The sequence below is a fragment of the Entamoeba invadens genome (genome assembly GCF_000330505.1).
Source record: "Entamoeba invadens IP1 unplaced genomic scaffold scaff_1105074725347, whole genome shotgun sequence".
Taxonomy (NCBI): domain Eukaryota; phylum Evosea; order Mastigamoebida; family Endamoebidae; genus Entamoeba; species Entamoeba invadens.
In genome coordinates, this window is record NW_004440163.1 from 102745 (window position 1) to 116140 (window position 13396).

Genomic DNA, 13396 nt, shown 5'->3' on the forward strand with positions numbered 1-13396 from the left:
CTGTTTCTTTAGGATTTCCCGATACTAATATTCTTTGTAATATGTGTGGGCCAAAGTCTAATCTCAAATAACAAAAGAAATTTGTTTTATTCAGTGAACTTTGGTGTTGTGCACTTTCCAAAGAAAATTGGGAGTGAGTGTGGATCAACAATCACAAAGAAGAACGGCTTGTTGATGATCACATCCTCTGGAATTTCAATTTCTAGAGAAAGACAGTCGCATACAATAGCCGTTGCCGCTGTTGCCACAGTGCCCTTTTCGTCGACTTTTATGATTGCTTTGTGAATTACATCAGAGACAGCAATTCCAGTGTCTGTGACGCCTTTGAAGTCAGCCTGTGGTGTGAATGGGATTGTCAAGCCAAGATTGATCAAGTCTTTCTTGACAGAACCGCCCCACTCGATTGAATACTTTGGCATTTTCAACAATCTTTTCTTTGACGGAGCATTGAAAACGTCGCTGACAATGTTGTGGACATTCTTGTACTCTTTTGCTTGTTCGAAAGCGGCCATGTTTTTTGGCATGACCACAACCATCGAAAAGTTAGCATTGTATGGGACTTTCACTGCTGTGTATTCTTCATTGAAAACAGCTTGAAACTTGTCGTTGATTTCCATTGCAGCAACAACACCAACATCTTTGAAATTGAGTTCAGCTGTCTCGAAAGGTGTTGTCCACTCCCCTTTGAAATAAATTGTGTTGACAAGAACAGCAATTGTGTCGCTTGTAACAGACCCAGACGACAACAGTTCTGTTATCAACCCACCAGTCTTTTCCATCACCACAGCGTTGATTTGTGCACGTGCACTTTCTGGGCTATTTGAGAAATCAACCTTGTCAACAACAGCATCAAGCTTCTTCACAGCAGCAATGTACGCATCTTTGAATTGAACACTTTGCTCTGCCCATATCGAGTTGAACAGTTCATACTTCGTTGTGTTGTTTTCCTTGGGAGGTGCTGCAATCAAGGCAATCAACTCATACAATTCGGGGGTGTCCAATTTGTCAAAGCCAAACACCTTCTCTAGCTGCTTCTTCGTTTCTGCCATCGAACCAACATACAACAACAGAAACGCCACAAAGATCGAGTGCGTTGAAAACACAATGTCTTTGGCATCTACTTCAGTCTCGTAGAAATTTAAGCATAAATCATACAGCGATTGTTCGAGTTTTTCTGTTGATAAAGACATTTCCTTTGAGGTTCTAGTTTTTACGTTTTGATTTCAAAATTTGTAAATAAAAATCAAATCATTGTTTTTCTATTTATAATTTTTAATTAAAATAAATATATTTTACTATATTTTAGAATTTGTTTTTAACACCAAGTTTTCAAAGTGTTAATGAATTAGTTCTATGTAAAGTTCCATCTCATTTTGAACTTCATAAAGCGATATTTGTAATGCACAAACGTTACAAATTGGAAAACAACCAGAAAATGAAAGGAAAAATTACTTTTAAATCACTAAGATCGTCTTAGACACTGTTCATTTTTTGATCACCATTGTCTGGTCATCGTCAGACTCATCAGTTCCATCCTCGTCTCCGCTTTCTTCATCCTCCTCGTCCTCTTCCTCATCATTTTCCTCTTCATCTCCTTCCTCGTCGTCTTCCTCATCAGGCTCAAGTGCGGCTTTTCTTGATCCGGCCTCTTTGATTCCTTCCATCTCCTTTTCAATCAAGTCCGTGATTCTCTTTCTATTTCCGTTTGGCTTCATGAACTCGCATTTCAACATCTCCAACGCTGGAGGTCTTTTTTTGTAGTCCTTAATGCAGCACAACGCGATGAATTGGTTAAACGCGGGTGTAGCGTCGTCTGGTGTCATCAACTTGGGTGGTGGTGCGTTTGGAATCATGAAAATGGCTCTCATCGCGTGCAACTCTGCGTGTGGAGGTCTTCCGTCGAACATTTCAATAGCGGTGATACCGACAGACCAGATGTCTGCAAGTTGGTTGTGGCCAGTTTCGAGAATAATTTCCGGGGGCATCCAGTACGGTGTACCAATCATTGTCTTTTGCAGCTTATTTGTCGCGCCCATTTTTGTTGACACACCGAAGTCCGCAAGCTTCGACACGCCGTCGTCGGACACCAAAATGTTAGCTGCTTTAATGTCTCTGTGAATCATTTTCATCTGATGGAGATATGAAAGTCCATGAAGAACGTCCTTTAAGATGATTTGAATTTCTCTTTCGTCCAATGTTGCATTTAAGATGTGCATGATATCTGAGACACTTCCAGCTCCACAGATTTCCATAACAATCCACAGACTGTTATCGTGGAAAAAGTGTCCGAAAAATCGAACGATATAATCCGTGTTGCACTGTTTCATCAACTCAATTTCTTTCTCTATATCAGTAGTGTCGCCATCTATTTTCACGGTCTTAACTGCAGCGTGTGTGCCAGTTGGTACATGGATGGCATGAAAGACTGAACCATAAGATCCTTCTCCAAGGCTTTCAACTGTTTTAAAGTCTTTGTAGCACTCACCGTTCCATGGAACCTTTTGCATCTGTTGGATTTGGACCCGTGTTGGTGTCGTCATTTATCTGAATTTTGGAGTTCCTTTTTTCTTTTTCAAGTTTGAAAACGAGTTTATACCAAAAGATAGTTTTTTATTGTTTTTTTATTGTTTTATTTTACTATTTTTTTTCTGTGTTTTTTTAGTGTTTACAAATTTATTTCAAACTTGGATTGTATTTGGAAAATTGAGAAATTATCAACTTCAACATTTTTTATTATTTAATAGGATAGAATGAATATATTAAGTATGGTTTAATGTACCTATTATCGTAATAAGATTTCAAACGAATAAATGAGAGAGTGACAACTTTTTAAAGTTTTTCAATAATCACTAACTTTATCATGTGAAAATTTTTAATACAAACAACAAGTTATAAAGATGCAACATCTTTATATTAAAACATTAATATAAAAAGTATTATTTAATTAATTAAATTAATATTTTTATTTTTCTTGTATTTTTTTTATTACATTATTTATATTGAAATTATAATATAATTTTATTATATTTTTAAAATTTGTTAAATTCATAAAACTATAACTTATTACCAATGAAACTATTCAATACAACAATTCAATTGACTTCAAACTTCTTCCCATCAAAGACTCAGCACAGAAGAATTTGCAATGAAAACCCTGAAACGAAACTGCAAAGTGTAATGGACTTTGGCAAAGCTAAAGCGAGTACAATAATTATAGTTGACTGCAAAGATTGTCATAAAAAGCAACATGAGGTAGAGCTTAAAAAGTTCCGGACGGGCTTTATATGCCGACCGTGCCTTGAGTCATTGCATTTCAAAAGGTTTCGGTACTTCTTCCAGGCTGCATTAAAAAAGAATGAACCAACGTGTGTATACATCGTCGATGACTCATCAATCAACACCCGCTATATAACAAAATTGCTCGATCAGTTTATCAAAGAAGAGAAAGACCACAAAATCAAAAACTATGATATAGAGATATGTGTATTAAAGAAAGAAGTAATGAACAATATTCCTATCCACTTGTACGAGAGATATATCATTAATAACGCCAAAGAGCATAACGGAAAGACTTTGTTGTATTTGGATTCGGCAAGTGTATCAACGAAAGCAGCAAGGGTACTCACTGCAGTGTCTTGTGGCGATGTTGTCACCGTCCCTTCTGTTGGATATTTTCACTACACCTTCCCGTTTGTTGTTTGATTCAGACGCATTGAAATTTAAGAATAGAGGCCTTGCTGTTGTTCGTCCCGTCGACTTCACAGACGACGAGGTTGCTGAGTACATGTTAGAAAACAATGATGTGGCAACGAGTGATGGTATTTTTGGAGCATGCGAAACCTTTGTAAAGAAGTTAGAGGTGGACTACGACCAAACTGGAAACGCAGTGATTTCCACGGCGCAGCGAGTTGTTGAAGACAAAGAGGCAAAGCGTTGTGTGTTGTGTATGCGGCCTTATGTTGCGTTTCTCAATGATTGTAAAGATGGGAAATGTCGCACATGTTCCAAGGTCGTTTCAGAGGAAGTTATGAAGTCATTGATGTGATTGAAGTGTTTCTTTTATAGTTTCCTATTAATTTCAAATTTAATTTACTTCTTTTATAATAGTAATTGGAAGTTTTTAGGAAGTTCTTTTTTCTTGTTCAATGTATAATAAAATAAATGTCGTTTTGGGGTGTTAATTATTTTTAATTAAACAACAATAATATTCATATAATAAATTAATAATATTGACATCATCAAATACAATAATAATAATTAGAGTGATTTAAAAATAAAAAATGATTTCCAAAGATTGTGTTTTTCTTTTTATAAAATAAAAATAATTATTATTGTAATGACGAATAACTAGACACAATAAGTTTTTTTATTAAATATTGGAAACTATTTTAAAAAATTGGATTTAACAAATTACAACTTTTCTCATCATAATTGGGTGATTAATCGATAAAAGACTTGCCAAACTCAATCGAGATTCATTTTTTCCAATAATATTCCCGTTTTTTAAATTTATTATCCCCTAAAATAAGACCACTCACCAAAATGTGCTGTTTTGGTTCCAAGCCAGATTGTTAACCATTTTGTATAGTAAAAGCAATAATAAAATGATAGTAGTTTTGAAGTTAAATAAAAAACCAACAAAGCCAAAACGAAGCAAAAAATTTAAAACACAATTTAAAAGAAAAGAAACTTGGAGTGTCACTATGACGGTCAACGTGACGCTCAACATCGAATACAAAACTGGGGCAACAGAGAAAGTATATGTGTTGGTAGACAAAGAGGAGTTTTCATGGACAATGTCAAAGACTCCACCTGGCAATTTAAGACGAGTCTTCAAAGTGGTGAGCATCAATGGGGGTATCTTATCAAAAACACACCCGAAGACATTCGATTGGAAACACTTAGAGCACGGAACATGCTCTTTGAGATCAACAAAGAATATTTCATCACTGATTTATGGGACTCGACACCTTCACAGATAAAGATATTTGTTTGTTATTTAATTGCAACTCAATACCAATCAAAAGAAACTGAAAAACAGAAGAAACAACGCCTCATCAAATCCCCACCGTTTTGTTTGTCGCAGCAGAAGCAAAAAAGAATGACCCTCCCTCACTACACTAAAACACCTTTAAGAAATAAAAACAGAGTTGACACATCATCACCAGAGCCTTTGGTAGTGCCTCTCTATCGTGGTGCTCGATTCAACTGTTTTGAAGATATTATGGCAGACGACAGGCCTTCATTGCTGCGGAATATGACTGTGTTCTCTGTTCTCAATACTCCTGTTAATTCTCTTGTTTTTTGTTAATTCTCTTTTGTTGTGTTGTTTTCGACACTCCTTTATTTGGATGCAAGATATTACAATTATTATAATAATTATAATATCTTGCAAATAACAAATTGAGTTGTTTTGGACTACTTCCTAATAATTATCATCAATACTTTCACAGGAGTTTGTCTTATTCTCGTTTCAAAACGAAATTCCACTGATTAATAACAAAAATCTACACCTTCTAGCATTCAAACCATCTACTTCCCAAAAATGGTGTGTTTACTTAAAATCGATGAAAGATTTTTCAAAATTTATAGATTTTTTCTGTTTTGTTTAATTTAAATTAAAAAAACTTACTTTTGGGAAAGGAATAATGTGTTTTTTGTATTTTTGTTTTGATAGTTGTATATATACTATATTTATAATTACAATTATAATTTACTTTTCTAATAATACTCAAATTTGAAAATAGTTATTATTTCCATTTTTTCGAAAGTTAAAAATTTCATCATTTTAATTTACATTTTAACTTTTTTATAAAACCAAAACGTCAAAACACAAAACATAGAAAAAAAAATACTTTCCCCAAAAAGTTTTTTTAAATAATGACAACTAGTAATAGTAAAATCAATGTTTGTGTATCTATCACTTTTTTTGATTTATTCGACACTTGCCCAAGAAACTATCGACCCCTTTGCACCAAACGACAAGGACTCACTTCCACAAAATAGGGCCAGACACCCCGTTTGGTTCTCTGAGAACAACAACACGAACGACATGTTTCTCAACTTCTGTGGCGAGCCAGACGGCTTTAATCTCACAAGGGACATTACTCGTTCATGTTTCACGAATCCATATTTGGAGTCACTAATTCTTCCATCTGCGCTGATGATCATCGTTTTCTTGATTGTAGTTGTGGTATTCATTATGTGTGGGTGTGTCCACTGCTGTTGTGGACCTTGTTGCAAAGCAAAAATTGGATTTCTCTGCCCTAAAGGAAGCAAGAACTACAGCAATTGTGAGTGCATGGCGTGCACCATTGTCAGTGTAGTCGTATTACTTCTCGTTATTCCTTTCATGGTAGTTGGGGTTGTAGGAAATGCTAGTATGACCTCTGCATTCAAAAAATTTGGAAACGTCTTCTTCAACACATACGATAATGTCACCTTGGCTTTTGGTGCCACAATGACAGATATAATTAACATCGACCTGACACCACTTCAAAATGTGAGTACTTTCGACCCAACACTCTTCCAAGAAGCCATTTCGATGGTGAACTCTTTGAACACTTCGATTAACACGATAGACCCCTACATGAATTCTTTGAAAACTGGAGTTGATTATGTGTATATCATCAGAGAGGTTCTTGTTGACCTTGTCTTCTTTCTGCCTATTATTGCGTTTGTGTTATACGTGTTTGGTGCGTTTTGTAAGTGCTACAAGTGTGTCATTCCAATATTCCCTTGTGCACTTGTGTTTGGGTCCTTTGCGATAATGATGGTCGCTTTCGAGTACCCGATCGTCACTATTGTCGCAGATGTCTGCGTTTATGCGATCGACAATTACACAACCACTACCACTACCGACCAAAACATTGGTAAAATACTCTCTGTGTTTACTGACTGTCCATCGTCACCATTACAAGACATGTTGAATCAATACTTTGAAGTCGAGACACAATTGGTTGATTCTGCGTTGCAGATGTACGACCAAGTTTGTGTTGGTGGTATTGAAAATCAAACCAAAGTATTTAGGTACAATCCGGAAGATTACAACAAGTGCACAGGCCTAAGTAATAATGGCGCTTGTGTTATAGCAGTGAATATTACAGCAACCACAGTCAACCAAAGTCCTGTCAATTGTCCAGAAGCTGGTAATATAACAACTATTGCGGGGGTTGGGTATCTTCTTGGAAATATTAGTGTGTCGGATTTTAAAGTCTACTTTGTGTCTGCAGCTGCGACAACGTTAACCGACCCAGTGAGGTGCGAGTTCCCAACATGGCAGACCAGTTCAGAAGCCAGTGGATTTGTGTTGACCAATGTCATTTGTGATTGGCCATCAAACAAGACTGTCGCTGAGTGTTCCAAGACATGTCCGGATGAGTACAAATCGTACATGGGCACGATTTATTCCCTTGTATACACTATACAAGAAATAGGGAAGTTGATCACATCAATCAACACTAACATTGTGCCTCAAATCAACTGCAATGCCGTTGCATACAAAGTTGTGGACATCAAAGAGGCAGTTTGTTATGACATCATCTCATACGAACCACCTCTCATCATTGGCTTGGTTGGGTTCTGCGCTGTGCTGATGGCGTTGTTTGGAGTTAGTATTGTTTCTATCAAGAGGTTTAATAAGAGGAACTATGAGGAACTTTGATTTACTGATTTGATATGTTCTGTTTGGGTTGAAAGCAAAATAATACACAAATTAATTCAAAGGAGTGATGTCCACTTTCTTTGCAATCAAAGCTGAAAGCAGTTGGCAGACTTCTGCAAAGTCTGGGCGAAAAACAGGCTGCTTTTTCCAACACAACGTCATCAATTCCAAATAATCGTTGTCGACCTCTCCAGCCAGTTTTGGACGTAAGCCAACTTGTGTGACGTAATTGGGAAGACTCTGGGGAGGTACATTTTTATAGGGAACGTCACGAGTTAAGAATTCCCACATAACAATACCAAAGCTGTATACATCGACTTTGGTGTTGTAAGGTTGACCACTCAATATCTCGGGTGCGATCCAGGCTAAGGTACCGCATATCGTGGTTTTAATCATTTCTCCTGTTGTTACGGATAAGCCAAAGTCACTCACTTTAACACTCCAATTCTGATCAACTAACAAATTGTGCGATTTCAAATCACGGTGGATAATCGGGGGAGTTTGGGTGTGGAGGTAATTCATCCCCATTGCAACGTCGTGAAGCATTTGAAGGCGCCGAGGCCATGATAAATAAAAACTTTTGTCGGACAACATTTGATGGACGGAACCGCGTTCCATCAGTGCCATCGCTATTAATATGTAGTTCTCGTCAGTACCACAGCCAAAAAATTGAAGGACATTTGGGTGGGTCAAACGCCGCATCAACTGTATTTCTTTCACACATTCCAAAACGTCGGATTTGACCATCGAGCGTGTTGGAATCAACTTAACTGCGATATTCTCACCTCGCCATTTCGCTCGCCAGACATCACCGAAACTACCGGAGCCAATGACTTCTTCACACAACACTTCTCCGGGATTGATAAGGTCTTGCAAGACATCCGTCTTCTTTTTTAAGATGTTCTTCAGAATGAAAACGGCCAAAAGAGTGAGAAGGACAACCACAAATAATATCGATAAGGAAATGACGATGAACGCTAAGATGTGTGTTGATTCTGAAAATTCCGTGAACTGATATTCTAACACAGAAAGCGACTCGTCTTGACCATTTAAGTTGAGGGTGATGTTCATAGTTTGACCAACCAATTTTCCAAGAATGTCTTCGATATAACAGATGAACACTGTTGGAGTGCTAAAAAGTCCCTTCACCATAAATGTCGTGTTATGTTGTTTGAGTATACACTGTGAGTTTTTATCCTCTATAAATCCTTCGCCTTGTAAAAAAAGGACCTGGTTTTTCTTAAATGTCGACTGGACACCACTTCGGAGTGTCACGTTGTAAAATGTCATTTTCTTTGTTATGTTCTGCTTTGGTGGTTTACCTTTCGAATCAATAAGAAGGTACTCCACAAAAACAGGGGGTTCTAGCATCCCCGAAAAATCTGGTGAATAACAGGTTCCATGTGTGTCGTCGCTTGAAATGAATGGCATTTCGTTTTCGTTGAAATAACACGAGAGTTGAGTTGATGTGTCGATTGTGTCTTCCGTTGTTATTGAAACTTTGTGTGAACCGACACAAGGGACAGCTTCTGGATATACAGACACAATTTTTGGGTGGGTTGTTTGTGAATACGAAACGCAGCTAATAAGTGAAACACAGAGCAAAAACATTCTAATGAGCTTCAAAGTTTATTATTCACAAAATGAAAATTTGATTTGATTGAATTTTATGTTATGTATTGATATGTGTTGAACGTATCATATCGGGGTTTATGGTCAATTCTAATGATCAACATTTTGGATTTTTTGGGTAAAAAAAGTTATAGCAAAGCGAGAAACAAAACAATTGAAAATATTTTGTTTTTTGTGTTTTTAATTGTTTTGTTGTTCAATGGAACAAAATTTTTTTCAGTAAAATTAACAACACCATGTTAGTAAAAATATGTGTTATTTTTATATTCTTAATTTTGTAACTTTAAATTTAATCACTAGTATATTAATAGTACAATAATAATTTAATCTTGTGATTATTTTTGTTTTTTTAACAATATGGATAGACATAAGTTCTTATTCTTAACTTTCTTTTGTTTATATTGTAAATTAAACTTTTGTTATGTGTCAAATTGATTGTTATTTCTAATTTATTTTTATTATAATTTATAACAATAATTTTACGTAAAGTAAAAATAAAAAATGTTTTACAACCCAAAATAATAAAAAAGCCAATAATGAACACAATTAACAATCATATCCGTATTATAGTGACGGGTATAAAATAGCATTCAATGAATTTGAAATTATGTTTTATATAACATTACAAAAAAAATATAATTTTGACGTGGAGTGACGGGTTGTTTGATTCAAGAAACTTTTTTAAAGTTTATTGAATTCTCATTTCTTTTTTTTTGTCAAAAAAAAAGAAATGAGAAACAAAAAATACTTATTAATTTATCAATACAAAAAACGATTAAAATTCGGAATAAATGTCACCACGAATAATAAATATGAATAAAAACAATACAATATGTTCAAATATCATTATTTTGCCGTCAAGCAAAGAGACACATTATTTTTCGCTGTCTTTAGCTATTACAATAAAATAAACAACATTACTTTAAATAAAATGAAAAAATAACAATTTTAATATTATTATTTTATAATTATGATTTCAATTTTAAGATTGTTTTTAATTAAAAATTTTTTGTTGTCTCCTGATTTGCTGTCAAATAACATTTTATTTTTTTATACCAAATTTCAGTAAAAATGCATGACAATATAACCTAAAAAGCAATTTTGCAATTCTTAAGTTTACTAATTTAAACTAAAATAAAGAAAAAGGATGTTAAAAATAGTATATATTATACATTGGAAAACAATTGGGATACAGTTTGTTAATTTATAAATAAATATTAAATATTGCAATTAAATAACTTTCAAATATGGAACTTTTATAATAAAAATAAAACTAATTATTAATTGATAAATAAATGTTAAATTAATTAAAAAATAATTTGTACCCCACTAAATCTTGTTATCAATTATTATTAATTTCGTTTATATAAAACCACATAAAAAACTCAAAAAGCAAAAAGCAAAAGGCAATGTCGCAATCATTCTTGTCAAAGCAACCAGAACAAACTGATGGCTGTTTTTCTCATGTATGTTATACTCTATTTGCGGATATAATCTTTTTTTTGTTTCCATCACACCATCTGAAGACTGTCAACAAACAACTCGCGACCTTTTTTGAAGATGAAGACATCACAGACATATGTTCATCATCAGTTTCAATAGAGGGATTTGTCAGAGAGTTTGACGAGAATTCACTCAGGAGTTTGTTTTAAAATAGTTTCTAATAGTATTTATTTAAATTGCATATTGTAACGAGTAGAGGAGTTGATGAACACAAAATTTGACTTTGGTGAGAAGTCCCAATTCAACGGGAAAACATTCAACGAAATTTTTAAAGAGAAAGGATTCAATGAAATTAAAATTGTGTTTGACACAGAAGACTTCTTTGTTCACAGACTCGAGGTCTACAACCACAAGGTTGATGTCCATCACCTCCTTATACAATTGTTTATTAGGTGTGAGCACTCGTTGTCAGTCCATTCGTGTCGAGACTTTTCTAATTCAATTTTCAAAAACGCACTCCAAGAGGGGGCCGAGGTTACAAAGAACTATTTCAAGAATCCAACGATAAGCGTGACTACCGTGGAATGGCTCAGAATCCAGGATTACACGTCATATGATAAAGAAAAGATGTTATTACCATCACAATTGCACAACGGTCTTGGTTTAACACGTGAAGTCCACCGAACAGTCCAACACTACGCCACTCAGTACAACAGGGATGGCGTTTCAAATACTCCAGAACAATGGCACAATGCGCTTCAATATTTGAAACTGGATCCTCCATTCAAGTTCTTGAATCCAGCCTTTGAGGGCATATTCTTAAGTATTAACGAAGCAGTCAAAGAGGATATACAAACGAAGGGCTATTCCCAAGTTGTTTGGGCTATATCGTCAAGGTGTCTGAAACGAAGAGACAGTGGCGAGAAATTTGACTGGCTCAAAATGGAGCAAATCAGTCCGATTAGCAAAGAGATGAATGGGTACTTTGACTCTGATAAGTACAAAGAGATTGTTAAAAAGAACTTCAGACCGGACAACTTGTATATTGACTGGAATATGTTCCACCCAATGTAACCTGCACAGTAATTTGTTATTTGTATTTGTTCTTTTTATTATATTATAGTACATCTATTATTTATTTATTATATGTTGATATTTATCATATCTATTAAAAATAGCCCAAAAGTTAAAATTAAATGGTAAAACTAATTGTTATTATTAAGTCGAAAAGAGAAAGAGATGTATTGATGAAGAAAGGGATTGTTTGGAATATAAAGCAAAGTTAAAACTTCAGAGTCACACATGTTCTTGGTTGTGTTAACTTTCATTGCCACTGCACTTAGTATTGGACCGTGTGATAATCTCACATTAGGGTATTATTGTTACGACAAATCAATTTTCTTGTATTGTCCGGGGTCTGATAAGTTTGTAGAAAGTTGGTGGAGGTGCAAAGGTGGATCAATTTGTAAATGTGGTAAAACGGTGTCGAACCCGTGTGCGTTTGATTACAGTGATGTCGATTTCTGTAACGGAAGAGTGGGTACGTACATCAATTCATCAATAGTCACACCACCTGAAACATTTGCTAATGACAAACTCTACTCATCACAAGCACAAGAAGTCAATGAAAGTTCTTCTCTTGGGGTCATGAATGATGGAACTACCATTGCTTCAGTATTATTTGTATTAGTACTTTATGTTCTATTATAATCATATTATATTGATTTTACTGCTATTTTTGGGGTTGATTAAACACTATTTGTGGTGTTGAATTTGTGTTGTAATTACCACATAAATTCAATGAGAATAGAACAATTTATAACCAAGTGAACTAAATCAAAATAATCTAAGCACTGAACAATTACAATCTTATCAGCTGCAAAAGCAAAATCAATGTTTTGTTGTGGAACTACCAAGTCGTTGAACGACGTAAAACGACATCCTTTCGACTCAGTGAGTTCAAAAACGTCGCCTATTTTAATGAGAATATTTCCGTTGTTGAACCACGTTGTACCAAGTTTATTATCTCTGAGTGCAGTTGAGTTTGGACCAAACTTTTCTGACAACGAAGTCGAATCGCCAAAAGCAATTCGGAAGTCGGAGTTCACGGCATTATTCGCGGAAATGATTTGTTGTGGATGGTACAACGCAATACAATTTTTTTGTGAGAAGGCAACAACCAACACTTTTTCTCTTCCAGTGACTAATGAAAAAATTATGTTTGAGAAGAGTGGTGTTCGCGTTGAGTCAAACACAACTTGACATGTTTTGAACTCAAACTTCTTCTGTAAGTTGTCGTACAAACTTGACAGTGGTGATTCTTCGGACATTCTTGAATAAAACACAGAAGACCATCTGTTGAATTTATTGAAATCAATTGTTTGCATATTTTCAACTAAATGAACAGAATTCGACGGTTGCAAATTCGTTGAAATTTCTTTGGACATAATGTTCTCAAATGATTTTCCAAAAGTGATGAGATCAGTCGTTATATTTGTTGCTTTTGAACACTCGGTTTTGGGAAGTATGTTTTCTGGGTCAATTACTGTTTTTTCGGGTGCTAAGGAATTTGAAAAATTGACGATGCCGTTATTCACAAATGACTGAATTTCAATTTTCATTTTTATATTATAAGTTCCTTTTATAGACATCATTAAT

The 13396-nt window shown here is 34.9% G+C and overlaps 9 protein-coding genes across 9 annotated transcripts; 5 read left to right on the forward strand and 4 right to left on the reverse strand.

Annotated features, from left to right (window-relative positions):
* Positions 1-86: 86 nt before the first annotated feature.
* Positions 87-1190, reverse strand: EIN_411250 (serine protease inhibitor, serpin, putative; the record flags this gene model as incomplete). Its single annotated transcript, XM_004254495.1, has 1 exon — positions 87-1190. The coding sequence occupies one exon, from the start codon at positions 1188-1190 to the stop codon at positions 87-89; it is 1104 nt and encodes a 367-aa protein (XP_004254543.1).
* Positions 1191-1484: 294 nt separating this feature from the next.
* Positions 1485-2540, reverse strand: EIN_411260 (serine/threonine protein kinase, putative; the record flags this gene model as incomplete). The annotated part of the gene is made up of 1 exon (XM_004254496.1): positions 1485-2540. One exon carries the CDS (start codon positions 2538-2540, stop codon positions 1485-1487), a length of 1056 nt encoding a protein of 351 aa, XP_004254544.1.
* Positions 2541-3177: 637 nt separating this feature from the next.
* Positions 3178-4045, forward strand: EIN_411270 (hypothetical protein; the record flags this gene model as incomplete). Its single annotated transcript, XM_004254497.1, has 2 exons — positions 3178-3689; positions 3730-4045. 2 exons carry the CDS (start codon positions 3178-3180, stop codon positions 4043-4045), a joined length of 828 nt encoding a protein of 275 aa, XP_004254545.1.
* A 744-nt stretch (positions 4046-4789) lies between these two features.
* On the forward strand, positions 4790-5311 carry EIN_411280 (hypothetical protein; the record flags this gene model as incomplete). The annotated part of the gene is made up of 2 exons (XM_004254498.1): positions 4790-4990; positions 5042-5311. The coding sequence occupies 2 exons, from the start codon at positions 4790-4792 to the stop codon at positions 5309-5311; spliced, it is 471 nt and encodes a 156-aa protein (XP_004254546.1).
* Positions 5312-5905: 594 nt separating this feature from the next.
* On the forward strand, positions 5906-7663 carry EIN_411290 (hypothetical protein; the record flags this gene model as incomplete). The annotated part of the gene is made up of 1 exon (XM_004254499.1): positions 5906-7663. The coding sequence occupies one exon, from the start codon at positions 5906-5908 to the stop codon at positions 7661-7663; it is 1758 nt and encodes a 585-aa protein (XP_004254547.1).
* A 51-nt stretch (positions 7664-7714) lies between these two features.
* On the reverse strand, positions 7715-9274 carry EIN_411300 (serine/threonine protein kinase-transforming protein Rmil, putative; the record flags this gene model as incomplete). Its single annotated transcript, XM_004254500.1, has 1 exon — positions 7715-9274. The coding sequence occupies one exon, from the start codon at positions 9272-9274 to the stop codon at positions 7715-7717; it is 1560 nt and encodes a 519-aa protein (XP_004254548.1).
* Positions 9275-10704: 1430 nt separating this feature from the next.
* Positions 10705-11812, forward strand: EIN_411310 (hypothetical protein; the record flags this gene model as incomplete). Its single annotated transcript, XM_004254501.1, has 2 exons — positions 10705-10936; positions 10995-11812. The coding sequence occupies 2 exons, from the start codon at positions 10705-10707 to the stop codon at positions 11810-11812; spliced, it is 1050 nt and encodes a 349-aa protein (XP_004254549.1).
* Positions 11813-12040: 228 nt separating this feature from the next.
* On the forward strand, positions 12041-12448 carry EIN_411320 (hypothetical protein; the record flags this gene model as incomplete). The annotated part of the gene is made up of 1 exon (XM_004254502.1): positions 12041-12448. One exon carries the CDS (start codon positions 12041-12043, stop codon positions 12446-12448), a length of 408 nt encoding a protein of 135 aa, XP_004254550.1.
* Positions 12449-12522: 74 nt separating this feature from the next.
* On the reverse strand, positions 12523-13392 carry EIN_411330 (hypothetical protein; the record flags this gene model as incomplete). The annotated part of the gene is made up of 1 exon (XM_004254503.1): positions 12523-13392. The coding sequence occupies one exon, from the start codon at positions 13390-13392 to the stop codon at positions 12523-12525; it is 870 nt and encodes a 289-aa protein (XP_004254551.1).
* Positions 13393-13396: the final 4 nt, after the last annotated feature.